The sequence below is a fragment of the Petaurus breviceps genome, unplaced genomic scaffold (assembly GCF_028583685.1).
Source record: "Petaurus breviceps papuanus isolate PSGF00001 unplaced genomic scaffold, PetGlider_PUasm1.0 89917, whole genome shotgun sequence".
In the NCBI taxonomy this organism is placed as follows: Eukaryota; Metazoa; Chordata; class Mammalia; order Diprotodontia; family Petauridae; genus Petaurus; species Petaurus breviceps.
Genome location: NW_027187142.1, coordinates 51,615 through 63,644, shown reverse-complemented (window position 1 = coordinate 63,644; position 12,030 = coordinate 51,615). Strand labels below are relative to the sequence as shown.

General features: G+C 53.1%; 1 protein-coding gene and 1 pseudogene across 1 annotated transcript in view; both read right to left on the bottom strand.

Moving 5' to 3' along the window:
* The window catches only part of MUC5B (mucin 5B, oligomeric mucus/gel-forming), a 31,591-nt gene that overhangs the window by 11,445 nt on the left and 8,116 nt on the right, over positions 1-12,030 (bottom strand). Inside the window, exons 11-20 of the mRNA XM_069107335.1 lie at positions 10,466-10,721; positions 9,105-9,157; positions 8,726-8,826; positions 8,044-8,195; positions 7,030-7,168; positions 6,828-6,938; positions 6,000-6,179; positions 5,085-5,324; positions 3,292-3,448; positions 2,546-2,674 (exon numbers count right to left, since the gene is read on the bottom strand). Coding sequence (XP_068963436.1) covers positions 2,546-2,674; positions 3,292-3,448; positions 5,085-5,324; positions 6,000-6,179; positions 6,828-6,938; positions 7,030-7,168; positions 8,044-8,195; positions 8,726-8,826; positions 9,105-9,157; positions 10,466-10,721 — 1,518 coding nt within the window. The remainder of the gene's footprint in view (positions 1-2,545; positions 2,675-3,291; positions 3,449-5,084; positions 5,325-5,999; positions 6,180-6,827; positions 6,939-7,029; positions 7,169-8,043; positions 8,196-8,725; positions 8,827-9,104; positions 9,158-10,465; positions 10,722-12,030) is intronic.
* Positions 653-2,142, bottom strand: LOC138176547 (zinc finger Ran-binding domain-containing protein 2 pseudogene; annotated as a pseudogene).

Sequence of the window (12,030 nt, the reverse complement as noted above, 5' to 3'; positions counted from 1 at the left end):
TCTGGGAACCTTTCTGTTGGTTCAGAAGCCCTGAAGAAGGATTTTCTTGTTGTATGTTTACAGAAATCCTGGGAGAGAGTTTTGCTAATGTTTTCAGGGGTTCTAGGACTGTTCTACAGACAGAGGATGAATTAATGAAGAGACTGGCAATGTATCTTGTGGCCTTGCTAAGCCTTGTCTCCCCAGGAACTAAGATTGCTGAGAACTTGCCTCGTGTGAAGATGAAGAAAAGACCTCCATTTGGGTATTAAGTGCTGTGTTTAAACTTGATGTAACTCTGGGGTAGATTCAATTGAGATCCAGGGGTGGGGAACTTTTGACCTTTTTGTGCTCTGTGATCGACAAATGAAGGTATAGCCTAGGGGTGGAGAAGTATTTAGACCAGGGACTTTGTAATTGATTGAATGATTGGAAGGTCCTGGGGTGGGGTAGTACTTGGAGATTATTTAATCACACTTAGTAAATGCTGTATTTTGAATGATGTCATGTTTTGATCTTCTCTGTTCTTGGTTGGTCACTGAATAAAATGGAGAGCACCTATGCTGGTATTTTGAACCTTGGGAAGTTGCCTTTCCTTGGCAATTACATTACAGAGGCCAAGACTTAGAGTGACGTCTATGCGGTTTTTTTATTCCCATATTCTTCACCGGCATCAACACAGATCTGCATTATCTCCGTCCAACTTATATTTGGAGAGATCATCCTCATCCTCTTCTCCTCCCTCTGATTCTTTGTTTTCAACTTCTTTTGAGACAGAGGCACATCCAACTGCTTTCCCTCTCTAGTTTTTTCATCAGTCTCCATCACATTCTTCTCATTCTATATACTCCACTTTTTCTCCTTTGTTAACCCCTCCACCACATCCTTTACTTTCCTCTAGCTTAGTATACTTGGGAGGATTCCATATATTACATGCAGATCTCCCATCCCACTTTCCACTGCCAGTCACTAGTATTAAACAGGCCTTGGCTATTCTCTCAGAGGCTCTTTCTGATTTCAGTCCCACCAGCTTTCATCATCTTGGCTTCAGCTGGTTTTTCTCCACCACACCAGTTACAATTAATTCTTGCAAAGTTTACATTTCCACATTTCTTATCAGGGCAAATCCAATCACAATTGCTGACTGGGAAACTCTTGATTGATATCCTGCTGCCACCCCTCTCCCTCCTCTTCCTTAGCCCACCCCTAATATATCTTCTGAGCTCTAGTCCTTCATCACCAACTATGCCAGTTTGACATTTCCAACTGTCAGTCCTGTAGGCACCTAAAGCTCATCATTTCCAAAGAAAAAGTCATTATCCTACCCGCCCACCCCCAAACCTTGTCATTCTGAACTTCCCCATTGCTGACAAGGGCATTATCATATTCCCAGTCCCTCAGGTTCATAAAGTAGGAGTCATCCTGGACTCCTCACTCTCTCACCGCCCATATCCAAGATGGGGCCAAGGTCTGTCAGTTTCACTTCTGTAGTACCAGCACCACTGATCAGTTTCTCCTCTGCAGCATCTCTGGTCAGTTTCACTTCTGCAGCCTCACTGATCAATTTCTCCTCTGCAGCATCTCTGGTCAGTTTCACTTCTGCAGCCTCTCTGGTCAATTTCTCCTCTGCAGCATCTCTGGTCAGTTTCTCCTCTGCAGCATCTCTGGTCAGTTTCACTTCTGCAGCCTCTCTGGTCAATTTCTCCTCTGCAGCCTCTCTGGTCAATTTCTCCTCTGCAGCATCTCTGGTCAGTTTCACTTCTGCAGCCTCTCTGGTCGATTTCTCCTCTGCAGTATCTCTCTAACACTGCCCCTTCTCTCCCCTGATGCTTCCCTCTCTGGTGCAGACCCTTATCACCTCGTGCCTTGACTACCGCAATATCTGCTGTGAGGTCTGCTTGCTGCAAGTCTCTCCCCCCTCTAGAACATCCATCATTCAGCCACCAAAGTGATTTTCCTAAAGTGCAAATATTGACCATGTCACCCCATTCCTGAACAATCTCCAGTAGTTCCCTCTCCTCTCCAGGAGCAAATATAAAATGCTCTGTTTGGTATTTAAAGCCCTTCCTAACCCAATCCCTTCCCACCTTTCCAGTATACTTTGCTCCCCAACATGTCCTCTCTGACCCAGGGTTGCTGGCCTCCTGACTGGTCCTTGTACATGACACTATTTCCTGTCTCTGTCCCTCATACCTAGGATGTTCTCCTACCTCCCTTTCACCCCTTAGCTTTCCTGCCCCCCCCCAGCTGCTAGAGCCCATCTCTCTGAGATTTCCTTCCACTTATGTCGTATATGTAGGCACCACATTGTGTCTTTTAACATGTGAGCGCTTTGTGACCAAGGACTGTTTGGGGCTTTCTATGTATCCCTAACACTTAGCACAATACCTGGAGCATAGAAACCATCTCAGAATTGATTGCTGATTGAATGATGAAGAGTAGATCAGAAGCTGAGTGACTGAAGTGAGTCTGCACCCTCTGCACTCCCCAGGGAGCTGTCCCCAGTCCTGGCCTTTCCCATTTTCCTCTTTAGGGTTCGAGCTTAAGCTCTCAGAGCTGGACATACCTTCTAATCCGGGTAAATTCATTAAGCACTGCCCGCTTGGATTGCGACAGGTCTTCAGACAAGGCGCTCCACAAGGCTGGTAGTGCCAGTCACACTCCCCATGAGGATTATAGTAGTCACAGAACATGGCTGCAGATAAGGAGAGAGAAGTAAGGGAGAGGAGGAGGGCTTGCCTGGCCTCCAATGCCCCAACGCCAAGAGGGCAGAAGTTCTGGCGAGTAAGACTAGTCCCCAAACCAGCCATTCCCCAGAATTCCCAGAAGCCAGGGGAGGGAGCCATGCTTCTGTACTGTATCTGTCCTACCCAGCCCACCCTCTCCCACCTCCATGCTCTTGCTCAGGCAGGACCTTATGCCTGTAATACTTCACTTCCCTGCTTCACCTGGGAGACTGCTACTCATTCTTCAAAGCCCAATTCCAGCCACTCACTGCTTATGGGAGCCTCGCCTGGCCGCTACCTGCACCTCCTCCTGGACTGCACCCTCGTCTGCCACGTTCTAACAGGCAGCTGCCCAAGGAAAACTCCTCCGGCCCTGCTTCTGTCTGCTCTGTGTCTGGCACACAGGGCATGACCAGATTCCACAGAAGGCTTGTCTGACAGAATGAGGGTACCCACCTTCCAAAGTGCCTGGGGCACACACACACGTGCGGGTTGTACGCATGCTGCTCATACGTGTCAGAGTATGTCAGGATGTGCATGCTCTGCCCCGCCCCCTGCCTCGGAGCGTCAGAAGGAAGGTACTCACGGCAGATATCTGGCTTCCTCCAGGAGACGCAAACACCGGCGTCATTGCAGGCCTGTGCATAAGCCGCCACCGCCGTGCAGAAACACTCACAATCTCCGCCAGAGTCACAGGCACATGCGTCCATCACACAAGCCTCGTAATATTTGGTGGAGTCCACCTGGGAGGGAAGAGGAGCTGAGGGTCCGAGCCCTACTCTGGCCTCCTGGTCTCTGCCAGCCCCTCCACCCTCCGAAAGCTCCTGGCAGGCAGAGGCTGGGCCATATTCTATCTTCCTGACACCAGGCCCCAGCCCAGGCCTCTGCCCATGGTTGCAGCTCCCAAACACTGACTGGCTGGCCTGAACTAGATTTTGTGACCTTGGCCCTCCCTGCTCAGCTTTGGCCTCACTGTCTGATCATGACAGTCTTCTCTGAATGTAGCGTACTTCCAAGCTGCATCCTGGGCCCCACAAACAGCAGATGATTAATAGAGGCATGTGCTTTAGCTAGAAAGGCTCAGCTGAGCCTATGACTGACCAGGCTTGAAGGCAAATGCTCTCCCTACGTGAAAATCAGGCCCTAACCCTGGCCTGGGGTCCTGCACAAAATATACAAATAGACCCACCAGCCATGGCCCTGAGAGAAGACCCCACTGTGCCTGTGCTGGGCACTCAGGGAAAGGAAAAAGGCCTGGGACACATCAGGTGCTTCTCAGGTCTGGGGAAGGCCGGGATGACTGCAGCTGACCTGCACTCCTCTCCACTCCAGTATCTCCAGCTTCTGCAAACATCTCCAAAGAATCTAGGCCAACGTTTCTACAAGCCTTTGAGGTGCATGCAGCCCCTCCCTCAACTGGTCATCAGCCATTACTGTCATGGAAACCCCACGGCAATGCCAGCAGGTCGGGGATGCAGGGGCTATTTCCATTTTACAGATTGGGCTACTGAGGCTACTCAGGGAGATCGAGTCACACAGCTTGTAACCGCCGGAGGCAATCCAAACCCACGGCTCTCCTGACTCAAAATTCAGCACACTTTTCACTAGGCTAGGGTATGCCTGAGTGCAAGCAGCAGTGGCCAGTGCCAGGGGGAGGGGGACAAAGCAAAAGGGCCATGCAGCATGGGTGTACCAGCTCAGGGGTAACATGAGCTATGGCGCAGGCACCAGAAGGGATGGGACAAGGACAAAGGACGAAGAGCTGTCCAGTCTGGCTGGAGATAGGAGTCAGGGAATCAAGATGAGGGTGTGTTTAGGAAACAAAGGGAGGCATTGGAGGATGGGGAGCAGAAGAGTGACCCCAGGAATCTTGGCCTGAGGAAGCTGGTTTGGGCAGCTGTGGGGGTGGAGGAAGGTGTGCAGAGGCTGGCAGCTGAAGGCTGCCACACTAGCTGGGGGGACAGGAGCCTCATCTTCTCTCCAGGCTCAGTTTGGGGGCAGAGGAGCCTCTGCCACATGGTTTTCCCTGACTCCCATGGAGCAAATGCCCTTTCTCTGTTCATCTTTCCTTGTACTTTTCTTGTGGCTAAGTCATGACCCTGAGGAGAATATAAGCCCCTAGAGGGCAGAGCTGGGTCATTTTTGTTTTTGGATCCCTAGCACAGGCCCCAGTACAGAGCAGGCAGCTAATGTGGGTTGAATCAGGCTAGACCATGGCAGGGCTCACCAATTCTTCTCCCAGGAATGTGGGCAGCCCCTTCCCCTTGGGCTCCAGGAGTGACTCTGGACATCCAGCTACAGAAGCAGGCCCTGACACATGTGGAGCTCAGCTCCTCGGGGAGCCCTGGAGGAGTGACCCCTGGCATCCCCTGGAAGTACCTGAGAGCGGCAGGCGGTGAAGACGGCGCTGTTGATAATGCTGCATTGTTTCTGGGCCCAGGCCTTGCGGTAAGGGTTGGCGGTGCAGGGGTCCCTGGTGGGCACGGCGTCTGGGCAGGAGGGGGAGATCTTCCAGCTGTTGCCAAACTCCTGCACATCGCCCACCACCGAGAGGCTCCTGGTGGTGAAGTCGTTGAGGCTGTTGCCATCATAGTTCCCACAGAGACCACAGACCTTGCCCTGCACACAGAAACCCAGAGAGCCTCACCTCACCACAGGATCCCTGCACCAAGGACCACACTCTGCAGTCAGCAATGATGCTGTGGAACTGCCCTCCCAGATGGGGGTGTTTGACCCACTAAAGGAGGCCTCCATGGAGGAAGGTGCTCTCCTGGGCTCTGGACAGAGTTCAGAGGCCCACCAGGCTACAGGGGCCCAGGTTGGGAGTAAGAAAGATCTACCTCACTTGGCTCCAGGCTGAATGTCCACTACCTGGGGTGGGGAGGGGGTGTTGGGACCTCCACCCAGCAAGTAAACCACCAACCCTGGAAGTCCATGAGGATGGACATTTTCTGCAGGTGTGACCCTTGTGGGCATAGGGGGCTGGGTGGACACCCCCATTGAAGGGAAGAGGAGCCCCAAGCTCAGAGAGTAGGATTCCTATTTCTCTTTTTTTCGTGTCTTCCTCACAAGTCCATGAGGTATAGAGTGGGTGCATTTACAGATGGGGAAATGGAGGCCCAGAAAGGGGAAGGAGCTTCCCCAGGGCCACATAGCTGGCTTGGGGCAGCGTCAGCTCCTTTCCACACCCCAGGACACTACGGATGTGTAAGAGGCAGCCCTGGGGGGGACTGAGGTGGCCCCTTCCACTAAGGGCTCCCTCTCCCCAGATCAATGGCCATGGCCGGGCCTGACCTTGTAGCGCGGCTGTAACTTAATGAAGATGCTCGTTTTCCGGTCCCACATCAGAACCATCCCTGTTTGGGTCTCCAGGACCAGGTAGATGCCTCTGGAGTGGATCTTGTACAGAATCTCTGCACCTGGCCCTCTCTCCACCACCTTCACATTGCCCTCATTGAAAATCAGTTCAGTTTCCTAGAAAGGGAGGAAGGTGGGGGGCATCTGAGCTAGCACCTCAGCCATAGGCTTTCCCTTCAGCTCTCCTGCCCCAGGAGCTCATCCTCCCCCAAAGTCTTCTGAGGGAGGACAGCAGCACTGACCACCCAGCAGCCCAGCTATTTGTGGTTGGCCTTTAAACGTTTTCCTTGCCTAGAAGTGGGAGCCTGGGGAGCACCCTAGGTGTATCCGGTCATCTGAAGGTTTTGGAGCAGTCACTGCCTTGGTTAGTCATCTATGGAAGGTGGACCAGCCCTTCCTAGCTCAGTCCCCAAGTTCAGTGGGGCAGGGCTATGCAAACAGACCAAATAAGGCTGAAGGCCAGGCAAGCTGGAAGGCTTCTAGCACTGGGCAGACACCCGATGGCAGGCTAATGTGGGGACACAGACAAGAGCTGCCCAGGATGGAGTGGTAAGAGTTCCTGAATCACTGACATTAGTAACCCACGGGGCTGTCCAAGACCAGCCAAGCCTTCCCAACATTCAGGATTACCCCAAGCTGGAGCGATCGTCCTGCCTCCTAGGGGTTGGGGCAGACCCTGGGATTCCATAGAGGGGATCCCTGCTGGATGAGAGTGAGGAGAAAGCCTTGGTCTTGGACTGGGATGGTTGGGGCTCCACCACTCACCTTGAGAAACACTTTGATGGCCTTAGAGCAAGTGACGCCCGTGGTACCACAAGGGATGTTCTCGGTGATCACACGGAAGGTCCCATTGCTGCTCTCCCCCCCACAGTAGTCCTGGGGGGGAAGGGAGAGGAAAGAGTGACGAGGTCTGGGGGCTGTGCTTGGGCAACCACAGACACAGGAGGCAGAGACCAGAGGAACCAACCTGGACTAGGGTGTACTCGCAACTCCCCTCAAAGCTAAAGCGCTCGCTGTCAAAGGTGAGGAAATGCCCGTCTCCATAGACTGCGCACGTGCCGAGGCATGGGGTTTGGCTGCATTCCCACTTGCGGTTCCTGCAGGTGCTGAGAAGCAGGATGTTGGAAGCAAACAGCTTATTCCCAGGTGCCTGCTCTTGGAGCCTAGCTCAAGGGACCCTCCAGGATTTCCTCATCATCCTTCAGGGCTCAGCCCACCTTAGGCTTCTCTTCCAGGAGATCTCCCATGACTGCTCCCTCAGGCTGAATCTGCCTCTCCCCCCCTGGGCACTGAATTCTTGCTGGGGCACAGTGGGTAGAGCTCTGAGCTCAGCCAGGAGGGTAACCTCTACCATGTGCAATTTGGATGACCCAGGGCAAGTCATCGAACTGCTCTGGACCTTCATTTCCTCATCTGTAAAATGGTGATCATTCTTGTACTCCCTTCACTGCTCTGTAGAAGCTGGTGCTGTGGGGGGATGGGGACAGTGGTTATCATGGGCTGACTGGCAGCCAGGTAAGCTGGGAGGTGGAGGGTTCACAGCCAGAGCTGACCCTCATGCCCCTAGGCAGGTGGCGGCTTCTTGGCTCCTCTCCAATGGCATCTGGCTCTTGCTCAAGGACTGTGGCCTCAGAGAATCTCAGCATCACAAGGCCGGGCAGGACCTTACAGGCATCACATCCGACCCATATCTGAACAAGCATCCCTCAGCACTTGGTCACTCTGCCCACTCTGCCCTGAGCCACCCAGGCCTCTGGCTTCCCTTTCTGGTGAGGGCCACACAGAGAGGTGGACCTTGAATGGAGTCTCCCTGTGGTCAGGAAGATCTGCCTCAGACCCTCGCTGTGTGATCATCTCTGGACATCCATACGGTGAAGGGGTCAGACTCGAGGACCTCCCAGCCCCTTCCTGCCCACTCCATTCCCCTGACCCTCAGACCCTTAAAGTTGTCTTGTGTCCAATTCTGCCCATGCCCACCTACCAGTTGTTACAGTCCACTCGGATGGTTTCCCCTGATTTGTAGGAGGCCTCGTTGTGAACACAAGGACAGTCTTCCTCCTTGACACAGCCATTATTTCCATCCTTCACCAGACCACTGGGACAGATGCAGCCAGACACACACTGGGTGTTGTACTGTTCAAAAAAGGACAGCAAGCAGACTGCTTGGTAACAGTGTTCACCACGTGTGACCCTGTTTGACCCATCCCATAGGGCTGTGGCCACAAAGGAGCCTCAACCATGGCTGCCAGCAGCCCTGTCACCCTGGTAATCTGAATGGCCTCACCCACCTCAAGGGCCCATTTAACCAGGGCCAGATAGAGTGAGCAAGGGGAGCCTGGCGCCCTCCATGGACCACTCCCATATGGGCAGAGGCTCATGAGGGATGGAGCTGCCCAGGCATTGACACATAAGTTCAGGTCTTTGTAAAGACAGAAAGCAGGCTCCCAAGTTTTGCCTCCTCCAGGAGCTGCTGGCAGGTGTGTGATTGACTGGTGAGGGTCCAGTGCATATCTGAATGGCACAGACTATTGACCCCCAGAAGCTCCTGGGCACAGAACTGGGAGGGACTCAGCCATGATCTGGTCACACCCCACAGGGACATCCCAGAGCTCTCTGAGAGCTCTGAGCACTCCCCGTAGATGAGCACTGGCCACCCCACTCACACAGGCCACATCCAGAGTATCACAGCTCTTCTGGCACTGGGTCCCTGGGGCTTCTGCTGAGGCATTGCTGCAGTCCAAATAGATCATGGGAGCGGTGCAGACTGAGGAGGGGAAGGAGGATGGGGTGAGGCAGGGCCTCAAGGTTCTGCTTCTTCACACTGACAGCTGCCTGCCCCTGGGATAAACGTGGGGCACAGCTGGACCTGGCCTGCCATGTGGGAAGGCCCTCAGGCCCAGGAAGGGGCACCAGCCCCAGGTTTATATTTCTACTTGGTGTCTTCTCCCAGAAAACCCTGGATGGTGCACCACAACCCCCAGGGGGCAGCTCTGGTAAGCAGGAGGGAACAGAGAGTGGGAGGGAGAAAAGGAGGCCTGGTACCTGGGTTTGGATCCATGACTCCAAAGCAATTCAGCTTCCCATTGGTGCAAGAACTATGGACATAGGGAAATATCATCAGTGCTATGGATTAATCTCTGGGCGTCTCTTGTGTATCTGACTGGAAATCCTGTAGACACCTCCAAATCAACCGTCAGGAGTGGTACTTAGACCCTCCTGTCTCCTGTACTCTCCTATTGCTGCTGAGGTCACCACCTCCCCACCCCCCAGCTCGAGAGGTGGGCATCATCTGTGACCACTCCACAGCCCATCCATTGGAGGTCTCTGTATGTATCTGATCCACTGCTATTGAGTTGGGGCCATTCCTTCCTTCATGGTTTTTCATATACTCAAGGTCCCCTCATTCCTGTATTCCTGCAATAGCCTTCTAATTGGCCTCCCTGCCTCAAAACCCTCCACCCTCCGCTTGACTGCCAAAGTGCTCTTCCTAAAGCACCCCTCTCCCTCAAGAAGCCCCTGTGGCTTAAATAGAACGTGCCCTGTTCAGCTTTTAAAGCCAGCTTCTCTTCCCAACCTTGTTCTACATCATCCCCTCCCTGCCCTGTGTGGTCCAGCTCACAACACATCATCTCTTACCTCTAAGACTTTGCACAAGCCTGGAACCTTTCCTTAGCCTGGAACCCATTCCCACGTCCCCCTCTTCCCCTTTAAAATCCTTTGTTTTCTCCAAAACTGCCAAAGTGCTATTTTGAGGGGGGGAAATGTTTTCTGAGCCTCCCTCCAGATGCCAATGCCTCCCACTCCCACCATCATCTTGTATTATCTGGACATTTTTGGTGTCTACACATATATGGACGTGTTGTCTCCCCCATTAGAATTCAAGCTCTTGGAAGACAGGGTCTAGTTTTGTGGGCTCAGCACCTGACACAGGCCTTGGCACACAGTAGGTGCCCATTGATTGGTGATCAGTTGGCCCTCCCACATCCCTGTTGTGTTAGACTTGTCTTCAATTCAATCACCAGGCCATCCCCCAGGGCTCTTTGAAGAGGGGCCTGAGTCAGGGCTGAGAAGAAAGTTGCTTCCTTCAGAGGGGCTCATTCACCAGTGGGACTGATCAAGCTACAAGGAAGCCATGGGAAAGATGAATGGACCCTGGGAATGGCTGGGAGTCAGGAGATGTAGATTCAAATCCTCTTCCCTCTTATACTCACTAGCTGCACAAACCCAGGCAAATTCCTTCCCTTCCCTGGGACTCAGTGCCCTCACATGTAAAATGGGGATATGGTCGCTCCCCAGATGCCCCTGGGGACAGATCACAGCTGTGGCCACATCACTGATCTTGGTCTCTTTCTGCCCTCAGTGCCCCCCCCAGCACTCCCAGAGCCCTGCTTCCCTCTTCTCACCACACTACACCATTCTCCTGAACAGTTTCTCCCAGAGCCACCATGGTGCCCTTATAGTAGCAAGGGCACTGGGTGGCAGGAACACACTGCCCTGCTTCATTGAGGTGAGTGCCATTGGGGCAGATGCAGCCATCCACAGGGCTGAACTGGACACTGCAGGTGACGTCAGTCTCACTTAGGGACCGGCAGGTTGATTGGCATGACTCCACCACATAGCTATAATTCAGGGAGCTCGGGCAGCTGTCCATGTACTTGGCTGAAGGAAGAGAAACATGGGGCCATAAGGGGGACTGGAGGCTCTGGTCCCTCCCCTGACTAACTATTCCCCTATCCCAGACCACAAAGGAGCAAAGTCCTTCCTTTTTAAAGATGAGTCAGTGGGATGCAGGGGAAGAGCCCTGCGTTTACCGGGGAGGACCCCAGTGTGAGGGTTGGCTTTGTAACTTTTTGTAAGCTTTGCCATCCTGGTCCCTATTTCTCTATCTGTAAAGGCACAGGGTTGGGCCAGATGCCCACTGTCAGCACCCCATGTTAGAATTCTGTGATGAGCCCAGAAAAGAAGGGACTGGCCCAAGGTCACATAGCAGAGCCAGAATTGTGACCTAGGCCTCCTAACTCCCCCCTCTCTCCAAATCCTGCCTGTCCTGGGCTCACAGCAGCCTCAGTTGCCAGGCCCAGCTGCCCCTGCTCTCTGCACCACTACCAAAGGGTTTCCCAGAAGATCAGAACCATGGCCTTCCCCTGACACCGAGGCTCTCTCTCAAAGTTCCTTGCTCCCCGACATTGTTAACAAACCTAGTGTGGCTCTTGCTCTAGCCCTCTGGACAGTCAGCAGAGACCCGGGCTGTGGAGCCCTGACCAAATCCCTCCACTCTTCCCTGGCCCTCAGTTTCCTTATTTGTAAGATGGGCACAATGGTACCTGTAGCCCCTTTCTCCTGGGACTGTGGGGAAGATCAAGTGAGGTAGTGGCTTTCAAATGTTTGACAGACCTCAGAAAGTCACCAAAATGTCAGCTGCAATCCCATGGCTTATGAAGCCAAAGCCCCAGGGCAGCAACGGAAGCCACTGCCAGAAAGACTGGCACCTCCCTAGGCCCTGAGTGTGAGGCAGGGCCTGCCCGGGCCCCAGGGAGGCCACAGAAGGGTGGTGCCCAGAAAAGGTTTGAGCACAGTGCCTAACATGCGTGCTCCTACCTCCCTCCCTTCCTCACTTCCTTCCTCACTTCCTCTCTCCATCCTTTCCTTCCTTCTGGACACTGGACAAGTGTCCAATGAGATGAAAAAGAGAAAAAAATGCAATGAAAAGTTCTGGGCCCTGCTCAGACTAATCACTGAGTACATAGGTGTCCTGTAACTGGTATGAATATATATAGTGTGTATGTAAGTGTGTGAGTGTGCAGGTTGTGAATGTACATGACCATCTGTGTGTGTTTCTGAGTCTGTGACTATGTGTGTATGTATGTGACTGGTGTCTGAATGTATGTGTGAATGTCTAGCTGTGACTGTGAATGAGTGTGTGTGTGTGTGTAAGAGCAGTGTGTGCCTGAGTGTGTGATTGTGTATG